At 42.1% G+C, this 22,312-nt stretch overlaps 1 protein-coding gene across 2 annotated transcripts in view; it reads left to right on the forward strand.

The window, feature by feature from the left end:
- Window positions 1-22,312, forward strand: part of adamts3 (ADAM metallopeptidase with thrombospondin type 1 motif, 3) — a 150,945-nt gene that overhangs the window by 49,388 nt on the left and 79,245 nt on the right. For both annotated transcript variants that reach the window (XM_068605151.1, XM_068605150.1), the window contains one exon: window positions 21,893-22,086. In XM_068605151.1, coding sequence (XP_068461252.1) covers window positions 21,893-22,086 — 194 coding nt within the window. The remainder of the gene's footprint in view (window positions 1-21,892; window positions 22,087-22,312) is intronic.

Raw genomic sequence — 22,312 nt, forward strand, 5'->3', positions numbered from 1 at the left:
AAGGAAGGTCTCTGGGTCTTGTAACTGCTGCAATTGCTTTCATTATCATTTAATAAGTCCATTCAATATGTCCATGAAAAAGGTCACGGCGCACCCGCAAACCCCCCGCCCCGGTTTCTTTTCTCCCCAAAACCCAATGATATTGTTTTTTTTTATGAATAAAATATCCAAGAAATTAGTAGGTGATACATTTTTGTAACTAATTAATTGATAATAGTTTCAGGTGTTATATTTGAGAGAGGTTTAATATGTAACCTGTCCTGAAGCACACACACACACACACACACACACGCACACAGCCAGGCATGTGAGAGAGTGAGGGTGTGATCTCCGGGAAATGAGGCTGACAGTGACAGGAGATGTCTGCACTCCTCAGCGTGGGATCTGATCTCCTGTTATCTGGCCTGACGCCCAGGTGAGAGATTCACCCTTTGGCAGCACTTGGATATTAGCTTTTATTTTCGCACGGTGGTGAAAATAGAGTCAAGGGGAACTCGTAAAAAAAAGGCCTCGTGTCAGAGCGGAGACGGAGAGGAAGATTTCCGATGGTCACGTCGACGCGGCAAAGCTGGCTGGAGTGTGGGAGGAATCAGGAACGGGAAAAAAAACCTTTTAAGGATGGAAGAGACACAAATAAAACCCGACTGAGAATAAGTCGTTTAAGCGTTTAATCCTCCTCGAATTCGCGCCCACGAAAATATGACCATGGAGAGCGAGTAAAACGTAGATCAGTGAGTGAAAATGCCAATAAAAGACCTGCTGGAGTAAGACGTGTTTTTTTTTCCACGGCTGACAAGCCTCTTACCGCTATAATTGTTAAGCTAATCACTAGTACAGCCAGTAAGGCACAAATCTCAGCACTGATTTACGGTGATTACACGTTAAACCTCCTATTAGACCTCCACATCATTGCACAGTTAGCAAATGTGTGCAGAGCACATTTCAGTCTGAAGATTTTGGGGTCAGGTCAGGTAATTAGTATATTGTGGTCGGGTTCCTCTAGAATTGTGGTCGGTTGGGCCAGAGGGAAATGAATGACTTAAGCATTGAGTGTGTGCAATGCAAAGTAGATCCCCTCCCCCTCACTTTAAATACAGCAGATACTGTACTGCGTTGTGAGAGGATCAGCACAGTATTCCTCCTCTCCAAGAGCTCAGGGTTTCCTTTGGATTTCCAGGGGAGAGAGGAAAAAAAATGTAAAAGAAGCTTCCCGAGGTTCGTCGTGCGGGGAAGAGGATTTTCTGTTTGACCATCTGTTTCCAGGTGAAACAGCCAGAGGGGATTCTTCATGTCTGCCAAGAGGCTGCTGCGCCAGAAAGAGAAAAGGAACGGTTTGTCACATGCCGGCTGTTTTGAGAGACGGCGCTCTGTGATATTGAGTCATAAAGATGAAGAAAAAAAAAAGATGGATCAAAGCCCAGCGCTCCGGGAGGTCAGAGGTTTTATCCTGCTGGATGAATGAACTCTGATAATTGCCTTTGAGTGACGCGTGTCCCCTCCAGCTGGTCATTACTTGGTTTCAGAGGAAGAATACCACAATTATTTATTATAGAGACCACAATCAGACTTTCAGACGACATCAAAGTCATTGTTGAACCAGCCTGCAGCGAATCGACCCACAAAGCCTCTTCCAACCTCGGTGATTAGTGCAGTTTAGATAAATTAAAACAAGCTGCTGTGTGTATCACGGTAGCTGTGGTCGGTAAAACCAGTATAGCGACGCACAAAAGTTTCACTCTCAATTAAAACATTAACAACATGCCACCATACCGCTTCCAGTCTGAACAGAGCCTCCAAACTTCAAAATAAATCACAATTAATGTGAACTAGTATGCACATCAGCGGAGCAACACACCACGGAGCCCTTACGTCCAGACAAAGAATACTAATTCCCTTCTGAAAAATAATTAGCATCCTGTGCAAACAGATTACCAATGATACATAAACCCCTGTGACTGGAGTACATCACAGAAAGAGGACAAAATGTGTTGTTTCCACCGCATGTTGTTGCCTCCCCCAACACATCGCCAACACGTCCACAGCCGGTGATTTAACACCATCAAACGACTGCCCCGTTTAAAATAATCTCCCAACAAAAGCATTTATCTGGCGAAGCTGCCGCGCTGCATCGTGTCCGTGCTGCTCCGCCCCTCGGCTCCGCTTCACACCGTCCAGGGAAGCTGTGTTTTTTTTTTGCATCTCATTTAATTGTTTGCGCAGAAAAAAGAGGGCGAACGTGACCCGAGTTCTCATAATCGTGTCCTTTTTTCTGCAAACACAAACGCGCTCGAAAAGTGATTCACTACTGAGCTTTAATGAGCCACTTGTTGTGTCATCAGATGAATGTTCAGGAGGATCTAATGGGTTTCTCTCCCCTGTAGTGGAGCAGTAAATTAATATTCAGGAGGAGCTAATGGCTATTCTAGTTGTGTTATAATTTGTTTTACATAAATAATCAAACATATCTGCACTTTTCCCTCATTCAAACACGGCGGCGCTGGAAGAAGTCGTAAAAACGACGGCGCTATTGCCGTCTGATCCTCATCGCCGGGGTGTGAGGCTTTAAATTACAGTCTGTAGATGAGCAGTGGTTTTAATGATAGGCAAGTTTATTTATATCGCACATAGAAACGCATTATGAAAAGACATGTAAACATAACTTAAAAACAGATAATCGATCATTCAAGATAATTAAAAACTGGTGTGAAAACATTAAAGGTTATCAATCTGCACGCTATTTTAAAGACTCACGGTGAATAATAATTAAAAACCATCACGGGTCGAGCATATCTCTACTAAAAATCACATAATGTAAACTGAAAGAAACAAAAAGACGAAATGTAGCGAGTGAATGTCAATGAGAATACAAGTTCAAGTAAAAAAAGAAGTACATTTTGCTTAATTTGAAAGCGAACTGTGACGGTAATGAAAGGGTAAAACGTGAGAGGATTTCATTGCAGTGTAACTGCTTGAAAACCTGCACATTTTACTTCTATTTTTGTCTCACAGTTCAACAGATATTATTTTGCCCACTGCTGTAATGTGTTGCAGACAGAAGTCATTTTAGTCGTAGGTGAGTGTGAACGTTTGTGTGCGTGGTTTGTTTGTGTGTGTGCGTGTGTGTGTGTGTGTGTGTGTGTGTGGTGTGTGCATGCAGAGGCACATTTTCAACGTTCAAAGTCGAGGCCAATACGTAAATCCAAAGATAAAAGCGTAGGTGCTGAACACAGGCCCCTCCCACCTCAGCGCATCACCAGCAGAGTAAATACTTCTTTGCTGACGCCGATCTCGCCCCCCTCCCTCCTCTCCGACTTGCGTATCAGCACATCGGGAATACATTACCCACATGGCCTCGTGTCTCCGGGAGCGCGGCACCTCTTATTGCGCCGCTGATGAGCTCTTTCCATCTGAAAACCTGGTGGTGATTACCGACCTCGCCGGCCTCCGAGCCAAGGGTCTGGAGGCGGGGTGGAAAAGATCCTTGGAAGCGCTGGCCGCTATTTTTGAATCAAGAAGCGCTTGTGTTGTGTTCTCTCTCCTGACTGTGAATCATCCAGGCGCTTTTCAAAAGCCACATGGCAGCTGGGAGCTGCTCACGAGCAACTCTTTCTTCTTTCCATCCAGTCGGCCCGCTAGCCGGAGCCCGAATACCTCAAATACTTTGCTGGTTGTGATACTACGTCCACTACTTTGTGTCTGCTTCAGAGAGAGACATAGCTTTTTAAAGGATGAATTGCAGCTGTTTGTTTCCCCAGTATTACAACACTTTTGCTCAAATGTCTCTTCATTGTGTAGGAATGTGAGAGCTGCAGCAGCGCTGCCCGCACGTCTGGAGAGCTCAGCACGCTCACCAAAACAAATACCCAAGAACTCGTCCGGTCGTTGAAGAGATGTCGTAATAAGAGATGTTTATTAATCTCCAACGCTAGCCTCACGCTTGTTTTTGAGCAGTGACCCGAAGGTTTGTGAGTTCCTTTTGTGCTTTTTGCACCCTGTGCCCAGGTTTTGATTTAAAAGAGTAATATAAACCCTCAAAAAGGTAAAATACATATTACATTATATTACATTTCATTTTGCGGACGCTTTTATCCAAAGCAACTTACATTGTTGCTCTATACACCGTAGACAGAGCAACAGGGAGCAATTAGGGGTTAAGTGTCTTATATAGATGTGTAGATACGTATGTATGGAAATCATGAGCTATTAAGCCTACAGGAAGATTTCTGAGTTGATGAAGTTATGCCATGAATGTAAAGGTACATTATCAAACATATTCAGAGAATTAATCATTTATTGATGTTGGACCATCAATACCATGGAATGCATCATAATATTTTTGGTATTGTTGTATCCCACTTCTGAAATGGTGATTATAAAGCAGTTATTATCATTGCTGAGGTGAAGTGGTATTCAGGGGAAGCTCCCGCGCCATTCTGTTTTAATTCTGAACCAAGCAAGCGTGCAACAGACTACAAAACAGTCATTTACGAGATGACTCGTTGGTGTTTTCTCATTGGACGGAAACCCCATCAGGTAAATCAGCTGCTGATTATCTGTAAAAAACCAGCAGACTCAAAGTCCTGCGAGCCGTTCCAACACATCGCTTCAGATCGATGCTCCTTCTTACTCAACTTTAGAGGGATCGCACTTTTGTTATTAGATACATTTAATGTAATTATCACATCACAAGAATATACGAAGCTAGAAAGAAATATAAAATGTCGTAGTCCACCAAAGGTTTTGGCGCACTTAAAAGTTTAACTTTTAAGACGAAGGTGCAGAGTCGCACAGCTCATCACTGTCACGCTCGGCCAATCGGATCAAGCGAGAGGCGGGCTTTATTCCTTCTTGTCTTCCTGTGGTGTGAACAGCGGGGAATTCGAAAGAAAATGGCCTCCGACGAGGCGCTAATATTAGTGATATTTAATTACGAAGAGCTTTACGATTCTCGATGGAAACATGACTCTACTGCTCAGAAGACGCTCCAGCTGACTCCTGCTCAGATGAACGTACAACTGAAAGCTCTCCTCATCCAGACACAATTCGCGGAATAGATTCGTCGAACTCTTTTCTTTTTCGTGAACTTTTCGTGATTCCTCCTCATCCCACAACACAGCAAGAGCAAGAGCGTGACTTCTGTGTGAATCCATTTATTAATAAGGTTTTATTCCCCGGTTGTGCGTGCAAGCTTCGCTCCACAGGCGCACCGGGATGTTTTGGCCGGCACGTTTTGGTCGAGGCGTCTTTGAAGCGGCTGCGCTTTTACAAAGTCGGGTGTGATCGGCCCCTAACAGTCGATACTCTGCTAGCGAGAATGAAAACAAACAGGACCACACACATTGGTGGCAGAGGTAAAAATAGTCTCCCTTCACAATCTTGCATCACCTGAAACCTTTCAGTAATTTTCCAGTATTTTGGGTTGCCCACATTCCTGTATTTTATCAGTTGTGTTGGGCAGCGAGAGAGTGGAAACAGCTCGTCACTTGATCTTTCCACGATGACATTGGGTTGTTTGTTCTTGGAGAGCGAGAGAGTGAGGAGAAGAGAAAAAAAAGGATGCAGGTCACCAAAACATATTGAACTCTGTGAAAGGAAATACAGTGAGCGTTTCTCCCCCCGAAAAGCCGGTTCGCGCCCCGCTATGAATGAAGCCTAAGTTTGGCGGCGTGTTGTAACCGGCCGACCCCGACAAGGCGGGCCGTTGTCTGGCTGCAGGGCGCTGGCTCCCTCTGCCTCTGCACTCGCACACAAACACACAAACACACTGCACAGCAGCCTGATAGCCGACAACAGATAAGCAACACAGAAACTTTCTTATGTTGTCAACAGAAAGCAGCTTGAAGTTGAACCCTTCCTGTGGCGCCCATGTGCATAATGCACGACTAACACACCTCACCATACATAAAGCTTCATAATGTCTCCATGGCACTGAATGATCACAGTCATGAGCACTCATTCATAATGACAACAATCAGGGCACATTTTCAAGCTGTTTATATTAAATCAATTATTATATTTTTTTACTTTTTTTTTTGCAAGAATCATATGTATTCTAGTGAATACATTAAAAATCAATTATACTGCATTATAATTACTTTTATGAAGCATTTTAATGTATTTACAAGTTACTGTGGTGATTGTTGATTGTAATTTTATGTTAGATTGTTTTCATTGCATACATGTATATTGTATATGTATATTATCATACCATATTATTTTATTTTAACAATTATAATACGTGATCCAACAAAATAATGACCAATAATATGTGAAGTATTATGATACTTCACCTATGACCTTTATAAGTCGTTCTATAGCGCTTGATGTGCTGTGATTATTGTTGTAAAGCATTATGAATGCCTAAAAGTATAATAATAGTGTTATAAGGAGATTATAATACATTATACATTTGTTTTTAATGCTTTATAGATATTGGCGTTAAAGAAGATTTCATCAAATTTGATCGCTTAGGTATGAAGCTCCAGTTAGAACGTGGTTAGCATAGCTTAGCATAAAGACTGGTAGCAGAGGGAAACAGCTAGCCGGCTCTGTCTGAGTTAAACCAACATGCAAATAAAAGTCCTGTAAATCTCATTTCACACGCTGAATACTGTTTGTTCAACCCGTATGTGAACCTAGAGGTCAAAACAACAAGGTGTGCTTTTGTACTGTACAAACAGGAATAAAGTTATTCCGTGCAGCGTCTCAGGCTGTGCTGAAGGTCGCCTGAGACAGGTTGTGGGCAAAGGCTTTGATTTGGGTTGAGTCTCTCCTCCAAACGCAAAAATAATGCAGAGGCTCTCCACCGATCACATCCAGGGAACCTTCAGGTGCTCTTGAAGTTGAAAAGACGGCCTCGAAAAACAAAGAGAAGAAGTGTGTTGTTTTTAAACACAGGAACCAGCTGCTGTTGCAAACAATCCAGCTCGTCCAACAGAAGACCTTGTGTCTCCCGACTGAGAAAAATGTTTTTTTGAAGTGTTTTGAGGCAAGTTGAAGTAGAGTCTGTAATCCTTGAGAGCGAGAGGATATATTTTGGTCAAAGCTGTTGATGATATCAGTCGTAGTTTTTCGGGCAATAGCCGAGGCATAATTCTAGTTTGCGACGTCAAATTGGATCTTATTTTTAATTTAATTGTTTCTGCTTCGGCCTCCATCTCACTAAAACTCAAAAGCCAGCGGGATTATTTAATTATTTTCCGTTTTTCCTGTGACTTTACAAACACAATGTTTAAAAGTGAAATGTCAACTCAAGTCTGTCGGGAGTCGAGTCTCACAGCTGTCGGGTCCAATCAGGCCTCAGAGCGTGGTTTTGTGACGTCTGTCACATCTACAGCTCAGGCCGATGTGATGAACACACTTGAGTTCAACCTTTTGGAAACCGTGCGCGAAAATCCTCCCGTGCCAATTTTAAGTCCCAGCATGCCCCATTCAGACAGTCTTTTGGCATACAATAAATAATTTTTCCATTTTTGAACTGAACAACACAGTTTTTGGACTGAAACTCCTTCCTAACGGGACAATACTTTGTTTTATTGTGATTTTTGTTGCAGATTCTGATTATTTTGGTCTTTATTTTTCCATAAAGGTGTCCAATTGAAATTTTTGCATAATCTGGCTCATATCATGCTGTATGTTAAAAGTGATTTTTTTGCAGGTATACATTTCTTTCCCAAGACTTTGCTACATAAATAAATAAGAGTATTTAAATTCATTTGGGGTTCACTACGACGACTCAAACAGGGAAAAGGAGGTTTAGTGACAAAATTAACGGGTTAAGTAACGATAATATACAGAAACTTTCTTAAAGGTGCAGTGTGAAGGATTTGTCGCCATCTAAAGGTGAGATTGCGGATTGCGGCTATTTGAAAGTTTTACTGTGTTCGCGTGCACACTGGTCCCTTTTTAATATCTAACTTTAAGGTTGTTAACGCAAAACAAAGAAACTGAGAAATGCGTCCATAAGTCCATAGTGACTTCTCCAAATGTCTCCGATTCAATAATTTATATAATTTATAGTAGTAGATCAAGAAAAACAGAAAATACTCACAGATGATGAGTTGGGACCCGTAAAGAATTTGTATTGTTGCTTTAAAAATGACATTCATGATTAGTTGGTAATGAAGATTAACAGGAACATTAACAAAACTGGAAGGTGATTCGGGGAAGATCAAATGTGTCAGAGAGTTAACACGAATAACAAGTCACACGCTGCGTAAAGCCCACAGGGGTTCATAAATACACAGTATACATTTTCTGATTTTCCAATGCTGCTGTAAACAATTTTCCAACGATTAAAATCTCTTCTAGACATTCTGAATGCAAAGGTCAACAGTAAATGAAAGAGAAGTGGCCAGCGGTCCCTGTCAGTCGTCGTCTCCATGAGTGACGGCTCTTCAATGCGGCCGCGCGGATCACTTGTTGTGGCTCGTAATTATGAATTGTCTGTAACAGGTTTGAACATCCGCAGTCGGCTTATTGTGACCTACATCAATTTCCGGTGAGGGGGCAAAAAAAAGGCCTTCGGACTCGCCGCCATCATTGCCCTTTTCAACAGAATGTATTCCTCAAATCACTCCGTGTGACTGGATACACCAAAGATGAATCAAAGATGATGGAAATGCAACTGTGTACTGAAATGGATGTGTGATATTTGACTTTGGTGGAATGCTTTTCCTCCTCATGGATCTCTCTTTATGTTTTCTCTTTGAGGGGAGTGCCGTCTCTCCGCCGTCTCCGTGAGTTTATTTCCCGGCTCACGAGCGTGCAAATTGAGTCGTTGTAGAAGCATCGGCGCACGCTCGGCTACCACTTTGGTCTGTTCACTCCAGTAAATATTAGATGTTGATTTACTAAAAAACAAAAATATGTAATCAGTTTTGCCTACTGACCGTCAACTCTGTGGATATTTTCACAATACAGTCGTCCCTCGCTATAACGCGGTTCACCTCTCGCGGATTTAAATTTGATTTATTTTTTTCCCTTTTCTTTACAGCTACAATTTGAACGAGCATTGTGTTCGGCGTCCTGATTGGCTGAGGGACTGTACTGTACACCCTTTGTCAATCTTTGTCAGAGTACGTTCGGCTAAAAAGGCAGCGGAGCGGCGTCAGAACCTCGTAGATTGATCATTAAAATGAAATTTGTGAAACATGTTTGGGCTTATTTTTTTAAATCCGCAAAAGTTTGAACTTTAAGAGTGTTTAAATAAGAGAGAAATGTGAGAAAGTGTTATTGCCTGTCTGAGAAAAGTGTGTAAAAGTGTGTGTTTAGGGGTTTTACGGCCTGAAAACATGTATAATAATGGTAAAAAATAAAGCTGATTATTTCGCGGCTTTCGTCTTTCGCGGGTTATTTTTGGAGCGTATCCCCCGCGATTAACGAGGGACCACTGTAAAGAGATTCGAGAAGCAGCTCATGAAAATGGCCAAAAAATAATCATACAAATGTTACGGCAACTCGTTTGAGTGAAATAGAGTGAGGGAGTGAAAATGTGTTTTACATAAGGCGCCATCTGTGTGTAGCTTCCCCTCGCTTTGTGTGTCTGATGTGCCGCTTGGCAAAATACACACAAAACATGGCCGGCCTGTTGCACGTTGTGAGTTTGACTTGAAGACCTCTGTCTCGTTAACACTCTTTTTGTTTTGGCGTCCATGACCTCTGTGATGACAGGTCTGTCTTATTTATAGACCCCTGGACTGGGATCTGTGTCACTGGACATGTCAGCTGATCTGGGAGACGACGGTGATGAAAACTCGTGAATAAAGTAAAGAAATAGATTTTCAGCATCATCAATGTCTCACGGTAGCTTCATCTGTGTGAGTTTTTGGGTGACCTCACAGCCGGGTGTCCTCGGGATGGAAAAAGAATGAAGGAAGGGAAACCGAATACGATCTCCTTCGTATGTTTACCCTTGACTGCGAGAAGAAGGGAAAGATATCCGCCTGCTGTGATTTAGGTTTTTCCTTGTCGCGTGACGTGGGATGCAGACTGCAGCTTTACAAAAGCTTTTACTATTGTCACCTTTGGGATGAGCCGAGTGGGACTGCTAAAAGGCGTCGCCCTCGCCTTTCAGGGGGTTTTCTGTCCATCTACATTGACAACAATGGATTTGAGGCCGCCAAAAAAACGCTGCATGTGAACAGACCCCTAACTCCTCCCTGCCGTTGAAGGAAAATAGAAGATATTTGAAATAAATGTTCACTTTCTTGCCCTCTTGCTTGCCTGGACAGCTGGTGTTTTAACACAGTTATCCATCAAGTCTGGCAGTTGTTCTCGTCAGCGAAAGCAATATTGATTCATAGTCGTAGTTGGGGGTGGAGGGCAGCAGGTCACGCTTGTTATTGGCATTGACAGTTGTTGGGGTGAACGTTTGAGCAACCAGTTGGCTTTCTACAGACAGTGGACGAAAGAGGGACGATCACATTTCTTCGGAAATGACTTAACAAATGTTCAATATTTACTCTTTGTTTTCGCTCCAACAAGTCTTGAGGGAAAAATCCATAAGCGCTGAGAGTGTTACTGTGTGAGTTGTGGGCTGTGACACCAAGCCAGTGAGCTGTGTATTCGCTAAGAGGCTCCATAAAGGTACAGGGGACAGTTCAGATCAATAACATGTGCACAGCACCACATCATCAGACGGACAGGTCTAGATAGACAGACAGACAGACGGACAGACAAAAAATGATCATATTAAATGAACTAAGAACACTAAACTAAACAAACAGTAGTGCACAGATGTAGCCCGAAGGTGTCAAACATACGGATCCGACCTGCTGGAAAACTGTTGAAATGATAGGGGGAAAAAAAAATCTTTCTTTTTTTAACTTTAAATGTTTAAAAAAAAAAAAAAGTTTAAATTTTAACTAACATAATAATAATAAAAACTAAATGTAATTAAAAAGAAAAGGTCAGACATGCTAACTGATCCACAGTGACAATTGATTGGAGCACTGATTTTACTAGATTTTGGTGGTCCCCTTAACTTTCAGCCCTTTAACTAAAATGAGTTTAACACCCCTGAAGTAGCCAAACACCAGTGTAAAACTACTCTTTACGATATCAGATGAATCTAGCTGTAACTCCCCTCCACCTTTACATCACACGTTAAACAATCTTCTCTTGAACGGGAACTTTTGCAAGCAGTACAGTAAGTTGATCAAATATATATTATTTAGTTTGTGGTGTAATATATCACAAGGTGCAGCATTAGTAACGGTTTTCGTTGGTAAAAGCATCACCGACGAGCTTTTTTACCATAAAGGATGTTTTTCTTTGGCAGAGCAGCCAAGACATCTTTAGAAGTCATTAGTAGTGTTTTAACCCGTTGAAAACTGTGGAACCAATTTGGGCTCCAGACCTCCTTTTCTCTGTGTTTGAATGTTTTTCCCTGTGTTTAAGTAGGAACCCCAAATTAATTACAATACTTGTGTTTATTGTTTGTATTTGTTCAGCAAAGTCTTGTGAAAAAAAAATATATTTGCAAAAAAAATCCCCTTTAAAAGATATTTTGATCATAACTATGAACATCCAGCATGATATGAAGCAGATTCCCTAAAAATGTCTCGTGGAGCAGTCAATAAGACGCCTTTTTGGAAAGATTTGGACCTCAAGAATCAGAATCTGGAACAAAAATCACAATAAAACAAAGCCTTGGCCTCTTAGGAAGGAGTTTCAGTCAAAAAACTGTGTCGTTTGGTTCAAAAATGAAAAAAACAAAATACTTATTTTATGCCAAAAGATTGTCTGAACTGATTTTTGCGCATGGTTTCCAAAAGGTTAATAATCCAGTGGGAGTAGGGCTGTGCGTAACTGGAATGACTAAACCCCCACAAGTCTGTTAGTAGTGTTTCAGAAGAATGCAGCTTTTAAAACCCTCCACATCACTCCAACACAGAACCACGAACCAGCGCGGCGTCTCCCCTCCGCAGGGCGCCGCCTCCCCTGCGCAGGGCGCCGCCTCAGCCAGCATCTTTTCTCCTGCTGGTAATTAGGCTGCTGCTGTTGTTGCTGTCAATGCTCCTTTTCAACTACAGGGGCGGAGGAAAGAAAAAGGCTGAAGCAATGTATAAAATCTGGGGGTAATTATTCCATGTCGTATGTGCCCCGGGGAGTGAAAAAAACAATCCCTGACATGACAAGAAGCAAGTTGCCAGCACTGAATCATCTGCAGCTCCAGAACACCTCGCTACTGGTAGAATGATGAAGATGGAAATGATGGTAATTTAGTTTTTCTATTCAATGCTAAGGTGGCATTATTGGTCTTGTGCACCTGGTTTAAGGCCCTCGATGCTCCAGTGAAAGCCACATCTGGCCCCAGGCGGTTTGAGATTGTGTAGCCACGGCTAACAAATTACAAACACTATTCAGGGCGACTGGAAAATGAGATGTCAAGCGGGAAAGATTTGTGGCAATAATGGCTTTGGCCACACATTGCTTTTCTTTATTCTTTTCTTCTCCTCACCCGCACTGATTATGAATCAAACCATATGGAGAAAACTGGGAAGAAAAGGAAACTCCACGGGTAAATTACTTGTTCTGCGCCCGCGAACAACCGCCACACTCGACCCGTAGCTGCAGTGTTACAGCTGACCGAGCAGACATTAGTGTCAAATGCCTGTGATTTATTGGTGGAGACTGCTTTTCATTGGCTATTGTGTTTAAACTAAGGCTATTTGAGTTATTGAATGTTCCTGAAAGACCTCTCTATTACAGTTCTTCTCATGAGCTCAGGGAACGTGATGCTGTCATGGCCACCAGTGAAGGAACCTGGTGCTCTGTTTGACCCTTTTGTCAGCTTGTTCCACACACCCCGAGCACTTTGACATCATTTCATGGTTAAAGTGACAGCAAGGTCAAACCGATGACAGTGAAAAAGAAAGGCAGGGTCTGTATTTTTTTATATTTTGGTCAGAAACCTGATGACTTCCTGACAAAACTATCAAAAGCTCTGACAGAAAACAAGTTAGTCAGTCAGTCGGTGTGTATTCAGTCTGAGGATGATTTTCTTTTTCTTGGTGTGGAGTATCTTTGGAGGAGATTTGCTGAGTGGGGCTGTCAGAGTCGCCAACTTTCTTGATAGAATCAGCAAATGGAGCTGTAGTGCTCCTTGCTAATTTTTTATAGCAAAAAGAGTTGCCTCTGGGCTCGAATCTTTTTTAAAACGAGTGCAATATCACTAGCTTCCTGAGATTAGCAGCCCTGCTAAATCCAATCTCCCCGGGCAGGTATGATGGCACGATGGGATGTTATTTACAACAGTCCCCAACCTTCCTCGTTATTATTTTGCCATTATTGGTCGTTGGCATTGACCGATATGGCATTATTGGTCAATGGAAGAAATGAAATGAGCATCTGCCACCTAGCTGCCAAATAACTAGGTCACCTGCCACGTTTTTTCTTATGTTAAGATGATTTTTTAAATTATTTTTCAGACTCGTCAGGAGTTACATTCACCCAAAACAGCAGCGTCAGGCAGCAGGCGCACTCGACAACAGCAAGCTGTGATCTTTGGGTAGTTGCACAACAAGATCACAAAAAAGATTTCAATGTTTTCCCCCAAAGGAGGTCATGAATCAAAGAGGTAATGGGAATAGAAATTATGTAAAAATGTATAATTTCGAAAAGAGTGTTGCAGCTGGAACTACTAGAGGGATGGAGCTGCTAGTTGATATTACAAGGGAAGAAAACACTTTCTGGTATCATTAGCATCTGTCTGTTAATGCAATTGTAGTGTGTGAGAATTGTGTACCTAAAAATAATTAAGCTTGCACTTCTTATGGAGAGGAAAGTAGCTAAAGTTAACGGTAGGGTTTAACGTCGAACCATCTTGTTTATTTATTTTTCATGAAATGCCTCAATTCAGTTCAGTCCAGAAGAGCAGAGACCTGTAGGGTATGTGGAGAGGGTTTCTATGTCTAAAGATGTCAGCTGCTTTACTCCTGCAGGCTAAGTCCCGGAGGTGTCAAAATCCTAAAGGCGCCTCTGCTATTGAGTACCAGGAATGTACAACAGATCAATAATAACTAGTAACAGATTAATAACAACCAACACAACTAATAGCCTTCAGCTGTGGCGTCATAATAAGGTGATTTAGGTTGTTCAGTTGTAGTTTGATGCCACAGAAGGCCCACGTAGAAAATGCACGGTCCGCCACTGCTGAAAGGCAAGTTTATTTGTAAAATACATTTCAACAACAAATAATGTTGCACGGAATACCGATAATAGCAAAGTACCGCGCTACCCGTACGTTAAAAACGATACGATTTTGCATATTTTAAGTATCGATACTTTCTCAAAATAGAGCTTCCTTTAAACTGCTCCGCTCCCTTTCTCTCTCTCTCTCTCTCTCTCTCTCTCTCTCTCTCTCTCTCCCTCTCTCTCTCTCCCCCTCTCTCTCTCTCTCTCTCTCTCTCTCTCTCTCTCTCTCTCATGCTGCATGCAGAGAGAGCATGGAGACGGAGCTCAGAGGGGCGGGGCTTAAGGCTCCAGCGCGCTCTGATCGGGGAAGACATGGCTGGAGCTCAGGAGCTCCTGCAGACCGTCCTCTGCTTGTATAAAAAAAGACGCCAGGAGTGTAATCTGGAGATACTTTGGATGCAGTGCAGACTGTGAGGGAAAGCCCACTGACACCGATAGACCCGTCTGTAAAACGTGCTTTAAAGCAACGCAGACAAAGGGAGGTAACACGTCAAACATGGCCAAGCAGCTTTCAAGCAGACAGCCCGAACATTTTAAAGAGTTTAATGAACGATAGGTAAGCAAATGTAATTATAAACATGAAAAACCCCAAGCTCACCCATATACAGCCACGAGTAGCAATAGCCTCGTTTGACTACAAGCATTTATTATCATGAGGTCAGAATGCACACAAATGTGTACCAAATGAAACACAATTGATGCAAACTGGTGACATGCTGGTGGAGCCTGAGGGTGGATCTCGAGCTAATTAGTTCAAGATTATTAATAAGTGCATTTTTCAATAAAAGGGAGAAATTACCCCTTAATTATGTGTCAATTTTTAATGTACCCATATGATAGCTTTAGTTTTTTTTCACCTCAAACACACATTTGTGAAATTATTATTTGTAGTAGTATGGAGTATTATTATCTACAATTGCTCATACTTATGGAAATAGCTACACAGTCATCCGGACAATAGACCTGCAGAGCTGTGTATAATCAATGCTGTGATGGCACCATGTAGTTTTCATTAATATCTTGCTGTATGCTAATACTAATATTAATGCCTTTTGTCAAGTGTTCAAAAAGCTGGGCAGAAACAAGCTGCTCAAAAAGGGAACCATACAGATGTTTTATTTATTACTATCATAGATAAATATGCCACTATCGTATATATGGTATCGTATCGAATTCTAGTATCGTATTATAAGTATCAGTATTGTGATATTTATGGCAGGTATTGTATCGAAGTCATAATTTTGGTATCGTGACAACCCTAACAACAAAGCGATTCACAATGCTTGACATAAAACGTTTGAAAGCATCAACACATAATGCAGAATAAAACAGGATTTACAGTTAAGAACATTCATTAAAACATTAAAAATATCAAAAACAATATTGAATAAAAGTTGCAGTGCAGAAATAAAATGCAGTAGTGAGATGCAGCAATTGAATCTGGTTCAATTAAAGACAACAGCAAACAGAAAAGTCTTCAAACTGGATTTAAAGGAGCTGAAGGTCTCAGCAGACCTGCAGCTTTCAGGGACCTTGTTCCAGATAAGTGGAGCAGAAAAGCTGAACGCTGCCTCTCCGTGTTTAGTCCTGACTCCTGGAACAGAAAGTAAAAAGGATCTTAAGATGCGTAACGGACGTTGCATCTCAAACACACTTCTTGAAACCTAGTAGTTGTGTTGCCTGAGGCCAAAGAGTCCTTGAAGAGTATCTGATGAGTCGGGAATGAGAACAATTGATATATGTAAATAAATAAAAGGGAGTTAATTAAGGCAATGGTCAATTTAGATTTTTAGAAACGTCTTCAGTGAGACACAAACAAGAGAATTTAGGGATCATCATCCGCCTTCAACCCCCTCGGTGCTATTTTTAAACAGGATCCATTTATGCCAGAAAAATAAAAGAATAGATGGAAAATACGGAATAACAAAACAAGACAAAACTGATGTGTTTTTTTACTTAACTTTTTATTCAGTTTGTTCTTTTTTTGGGGCAGGAATGAGCTTCTGTGGTAACTAATGAAAGATTTCATATCTTAGATACACAATAATGATGTGTCTTATGTATTGAATTTGGTGAATTTATTCTTCTTTCACAGTTAAACTGTTTAATCCTCTGGGCCCTAAAGGTTCTTTAAATTCCACTTTTGAAAGCACTTGCGTATGTGATACATACCCATGTGATACACACCCATGTAATACATCTACAATTACAAAACAGCAAAAGTGTAAAGAGAAAATATGACCCTAAAGCTGAAAAATGTAATCTTGATTTTGGAAGTTCTTTACATCTCTTGTGAAAACAAAACTTTACTCATGTGGTCGAATGGTTTTGGTGCTAGAAATTGGTTTATTGAGAGTCTTAGGTTGACACAAGCAGTGAAATATATGAATAAAATTGTAGATACATGTAAATAAATGTCTAAAACCAAATTTTGTATTATTGTTTTTGGAGTAGAAATGTTGTCTGTCACTACTTTCATCAAAATGAGAGAGGGACTGAGATAAAACGAAACTGAGGAATGACTTCATACTACACGACCCACTAGAGGGTCGCGCCCCACAGTTTGAGAACCACTGGTTTCACCCAAGAAGCTCACGACTGACGAGGCTCTGACTGGCTTCTAGTGACCATCACTTTGACTGAAGCCCTCCATGTCTGTCCAGTTTTTAAAAAGTTCCACTCTGGTCTTCTTTTCTAAAACTCTGCGCACCAGACGTGCAATTATTATGCTCGACAAACAAAAAACAATCCTGTGTTTTCTCACATTCTCAGAAGAGCACAATGCAGACAAAAAGGGACTAAAGAAGAAAGGACTGCGGAGGAAGAGCGGAGACAACATGCTTCTGAGCATATGCATATTTGAAAGGATTATCTTTCAGCAATGCTGACTGGAAAGGGTTTGAAAATAAATAAATATACATACTTATTATATATCTCCCAACCCAAACGCCAGGTGCTCTAGTCAGAACCAGGATCCACCTGGTCGCACTCACAACATGTGATGTGGCTCCTTTTGGTTTCCTTTGAACGCTCGGAGTCGATGCTCTGGTGCTCTCCGTGGCACCCGTGATCCCGCCATTTTGACAGTCGATGAGATGACACCCTGAGCCCATTTTCAGTTATCTGCTTACTGGGAAAGCCAGCGTGAAATTGGAGCTATTTGGCTTGCACCTGCTTATGTCGCAGCATGCATCGTGCTGCGACGACAGTTTTGATGAAATTTGCTATTTCTGATCTTTGAAGCTCCTCTTGTCAGAGCTCCTTACTGCTCATCAGGCTCAAGCTTGGGTTAAAAAGTGTCCTTTTGAAGATAAAGGTGCTACAGGTAAGATGTGGCAGAGTAGCAGTTTTGCATTTTTTTGACAAATGTATGTAGATATCAGCCGCAGAGCAGCGAGGTCTGGCAGTGAGTCACTGTGGAGTGTGTTTCCTACAGTCCAGACATCGAAGAAGTCGAGTGGTACCAAGGTTTTTTTTATTAATACATCCGTGGTCCATTTAAATTAAAGGAGCACTGCATTACTTCCACAATGTACTACATTCCCACTAGTGCAAACATCTGTATTTTTTTTGTGTCAAAATGTAGACTCATGCCGTTTCTAGCTTAGATTAATTGGACTCTAAACTGCCCTTAGGTGTGAATGTGAGCGTGAATGGTTGTCTGTCTCTATATGTGCCGTGTGATATGTGTCTTGCAACTTATCCATGGTGAACCCTGCCTCCCGCGACCCTAAACAGGATAAGCGGTTCGGACTCTTGTGAAATATTTGCGTGACACTGAGTTGCGAAAGCCAATCAGCGTTGAAATGCTCTCCGCCGTCATCAGCGCTGTCCTGTCGATGCTGAATCAAACTGCTGCCGGTCGCCCTGCAGTGGCGCTGGAAGCGGCCATCATTCGCAGTATAAAGCAGAACTTGTGGTTATTTCCATGGTGCATGGAGGAAATAGTAACTGTCTTTACGGAGATAAGCCACGCCGATAAGCCACGCCCCCTTTCCGGCGCAAATAAAGAGAATTGACCACATGTGGTCGAGAGAGTAAAGCGTATCTTTTGGTTTGAACGCAGCATAAGACTCATAGGTCCTCCGTCATAAAAACAATGTATTATAGCATCAATGGTGCCAGTGACATCATTTCTCAAACAAAACAACTGCATCCAACTCCCTCTCTTGTCACATTTTAAATTTAACCATTACTATTTAATCCACATAATGCAAATGACATTCAGTAGCTCTCGTATATATTCCCATCCCCACTTTAAATGTGCGTTTCCGTACAAGTCTCTCCAGGAGAGCTCCAGTATATAGGCCAATCCCACTGCATTGCTACACGGCAGGAACAGATAAAAGGATTACAGCACATATTTTAACGCAACAAAATAGAAATGCAGCTTGTCGCTGTAATACACTGAATACTCGTCGGGGATTTCCCTCATGAATTAACATCTTTTTGCTGTCGGACGTATTAACATTTACAATTAAAAAACATAAAGATCTGCATCCTCCGAGGAGAAAATTGCCTGAATTGGATCTGAGCAAACACATGCAAAATGATCTTTGTTTTCTACCACGCTCAGGTTCATTCTGGCAATCCATCTGCGTCCTTTCTCCTAATGAGGTTGCGGGAGCGGCGAGTGTGGACAGCAGACACGGTAGATTTCCACTCCGGGGCTGAAGCACGTACGAGTCGCCGGCCTCTGTGCCATTTTTAGCCCGCGGCCGTTCTCTGGCTGGCCTCGGTGCCACCTTTGCTGCTCGCTGCCGCGGGTGGGCGGCTGCTGGATGGGGCCACTCCCATCTCCTGAGCTGCTGCTGCTGCATGGTGGGGCTCCCATGGGACTGGGCTGTGGGGGCGAGGTGGAGGATAGAGGATGGAGGGAGGAGAAGGAGGGGCGTGCTGGCCACCGACTCAAGCACACTAGTGGTCTTAAGGAGCGCTGCTGAGGGGAAGTCCTGTGCGTTTGAAGTAGGTACCTTAGAAAGCGTGTTTATTCGGGGCGGGGGAGTGCTGCACAAGAATGCCTGTGTCATGACGGGAGCGGCGGAGGGGAGGAATGCACAATCCCAACATTGTAGGAGCCTGGGCCACAGCTGAGGTGGCAGCCATTTCTTCTTATTTATTCTAGCTCCCTCTCCACTCAATCACCGGCCCTGTCCCTAAACATCCCTGGAATTTTTTTCTTGATGGCCTGCGTTTTTTTGTGCATTTCATGGCTTGAGATTCCCAAGCATTTGCCATCGCAGTTTCACCCTATGTGGATGACATTTGTTTTCATCTTATCCTCCGTGTGATCTTGACCGGCTTCAACGCCAGAGAAGGTTACTGCCGAGCGCCGATACGTCACGTTCTTCATCACCTCTGTCGTCTCTGTCACGTTCTTCGTCACGTTTGGCTAAAACTGCTGTTACTGGAAGGAAATTAGTTTTCAATCATCCCTCGCTGCCAAAACATGGCAGGATGAGAGCACACTGAAAGCGTCTTTCACACACCAGCTTCTTGTAATTATTATTATTCTTATTATTTCTTGGGTTTGTTTGCAAATGGGCCGACTCAACCACCGTGAACCCATTTCTTCTAGTTCAGGGCCTGTAATATCTCTCCTGAGGACTACAAGCGGAGGTTTATGGACATCGACGAATTGAAAGATGACCCCTCCGGCCTTCAGAATATTTTTAGTTTGAATAAAGAAGTACTCAGCTTGAACACGGGCAGCAAGCACACAGCTAGACATGATCCATGCTGAAACAACTACACAAAACCATGTTGCATTAGTCAAACATTTTTGTTCCCGCTGATGAATATTGGCGGCTTTCTTACAGGGAAATTAGAATTTTAAGTAAATGTCATTCTTTGACACGTTACATATTCACACCATGTAAAATGGATTTCATTTTGTTTTTTGTTAGAAGGCTGTGAAAAGCAGTCAGTACTTTGGGGTAATTTGTTTAGCCGATGGGAACATTGATGAGATTCAAACTTCAATTTGTTGAACTGTAGATTGTAATCATGAGTAAGCTTGTGCTGGAGTGAAAGTTTGTAATGACAGAGAAGGCCTCAGAAAATTGATAAACAACCGTAAGTGCACTGAAGGTTCAGACGCTGAAAGAGAGATCATGCATTTGTGTGTGTGTGTGTGTTTGTTTGTCTGTCTGTCTGTCTGTCTGTCTATCAATGGTCTTATATTTTCTGCGCTCCTTTATGACTGATTGTTTTGATCAAAGACCTCTTGTGGTTACAGCGATTCAGCACTTTTTGTAAACATCTGACTCCTCCCTGCTCTTAAACGGCCGGTAAAAGCGATTCACAACTGCTTTTCCCAGCGATCGACTCGGCTGAGAACAAGCTTCACCTCGTCTGACGCAGGCTGCATTTTGGCCTTTGTGTTGTTTGTAATGTTTAGATTTACTGAGGTGACATGCAATAAGTCAGTTTTTGATATCTTCGCAGCATTTTTGAGGGTAACTCCTCCTTTTTGGGGTTGGAAAACTTGGTTAGAAAAGAAAAAACACTTTGGTTGACACCAAACCAAAGAAACAAGCTCCAGCTAATTAACAACACATCCACATGGGAAGACGTTCCCCACCCAGTTGTTCATCCTGCACCTCGACCGCTGGCTTTTACGACAAACTCTCCTGCTGTTCGCCAAAGCATTCAGTGCGTCCTACTGTAACGCAAAGTGTACAATGAAGACTCTCGCAAAGGGATTACAGAAGACGCCGGGTGAAGGATTTCATATCGGCAGTGAGAGGTTTCACAGTGACAGCCTTCGGCCTTCTGTGGCAAGCTCAGCAGTATAAGTGGAGGAGGTTAAACACGCTGCTTCAACGGTAAAAACACACTTAGAAAGTGTCAGGAAGTGCAGAGAGAACTTCAAATCTGATCCGAGTGGAGACATGAACTTGCTTTATGATGTCCCATTCATGCAACCGGAATGAACAATCTGTAGATTATAAAAAATGTCCTTTGTTTGCGCTGTTACGGTCAGTAAATTTGCAATGGCTTTTGTATGAAAATAATTTTTAAAAATTGCCAGTTTCAATGCCATGAGCGGTGTCAAAGAGACATTATTTCTGCCCACTTAAACTCTATGAACTCAACAACTCAAGTATGTTGCATACTTACTGTGACGCATGGGTCTGAATGCACACAACAAAAGTGAATAAGAAGAATTTGAATTACTGTACGAATCGGCAGTGGTTTTCTGCCACTCTGGCTGAAGGAAAAATACATTCAGATTACTATCAATGCTTCGTTGATATATTTCTTTAATAAGGTTTACGGCCTTAATTGTGTTTGAAGAGCTGCATTATAGTTTTTTAATACTAATAGAATAAAAAACAAACTGTTTCACTTGCAAAATAAAAACATATTTATAAAAACTAGCAAGTGTTGTGTGGCCATTTTATGTGTAATATACTTTTTATATTCAATTATGGTAATTAACGTTGGGGATGACTGCTTATTGTCTTTTTAAAAAAATCTTAAAAATGATAGAAAATTGTGGGACAATAAATGTCTTTCACAGTTTTCCTGAGCCAAAAGTCATTTATTCAACCAACAGTCAGTCATTTCAACGTGAAAGCTCAATAGCAGCTCTTGTGTGTTATGCAGGAGTAATTTCTTTGCGGTATGATTACTTGTTTAAAGACTTCCTGTTAACACGTCCTCGTCCCCTGTCTCGATTCCTCTACAGATGCAGAGATGGACGTACTCCAGAGCCTGGACTCTGTCGCCCGCAAGGTCAACGAAAGCATCAGCCGCCGCCGCCGCCGAGACGCCGGGGAGGACGACTACAATATTGAAATCCTGCTAGGAGTCGACGACTCGGTGGTTCGGTTCCACGGCAAGGAGCACGTGCAGAACTACCTTCTCACGCTCATGAACATCGTAAGTAACCTCCACGCGTTTGAATGCTCATATTGCAGATTGGACTGTATCTACAGGGAGCCATAATACTCTCCCCACTTCCTGTTTGGCATCTTTTCTGCTGTCTTTTTCCTTGAGCATCATGCAAAAGTGTTCCTGAGGATTACTCTCCATATTCTAAAATAAATTACCATCTACGAGAGAATTTTCTCTGAGGAGTTGAAACTTTTATTTTGATTCATTTTTT

The sequence above is a fragment of the Clinocottus analis genome, unplaced genomic scaffold, assembly GCF_023055335.1.
Source record: "Clinocottus analis isolate CAN_PGR_092001 unplaced genomic scaffold, fCliAna1.0.p SCAF_7, whole genome shotgun sequence".
In the NCBI taxonomy this organism is placed as follows: Eukaryota; Metazoa; Chordata; class Actinopteri; order Perciformes; family Cottidae; genus Clinocottus; species Clinocottus analis.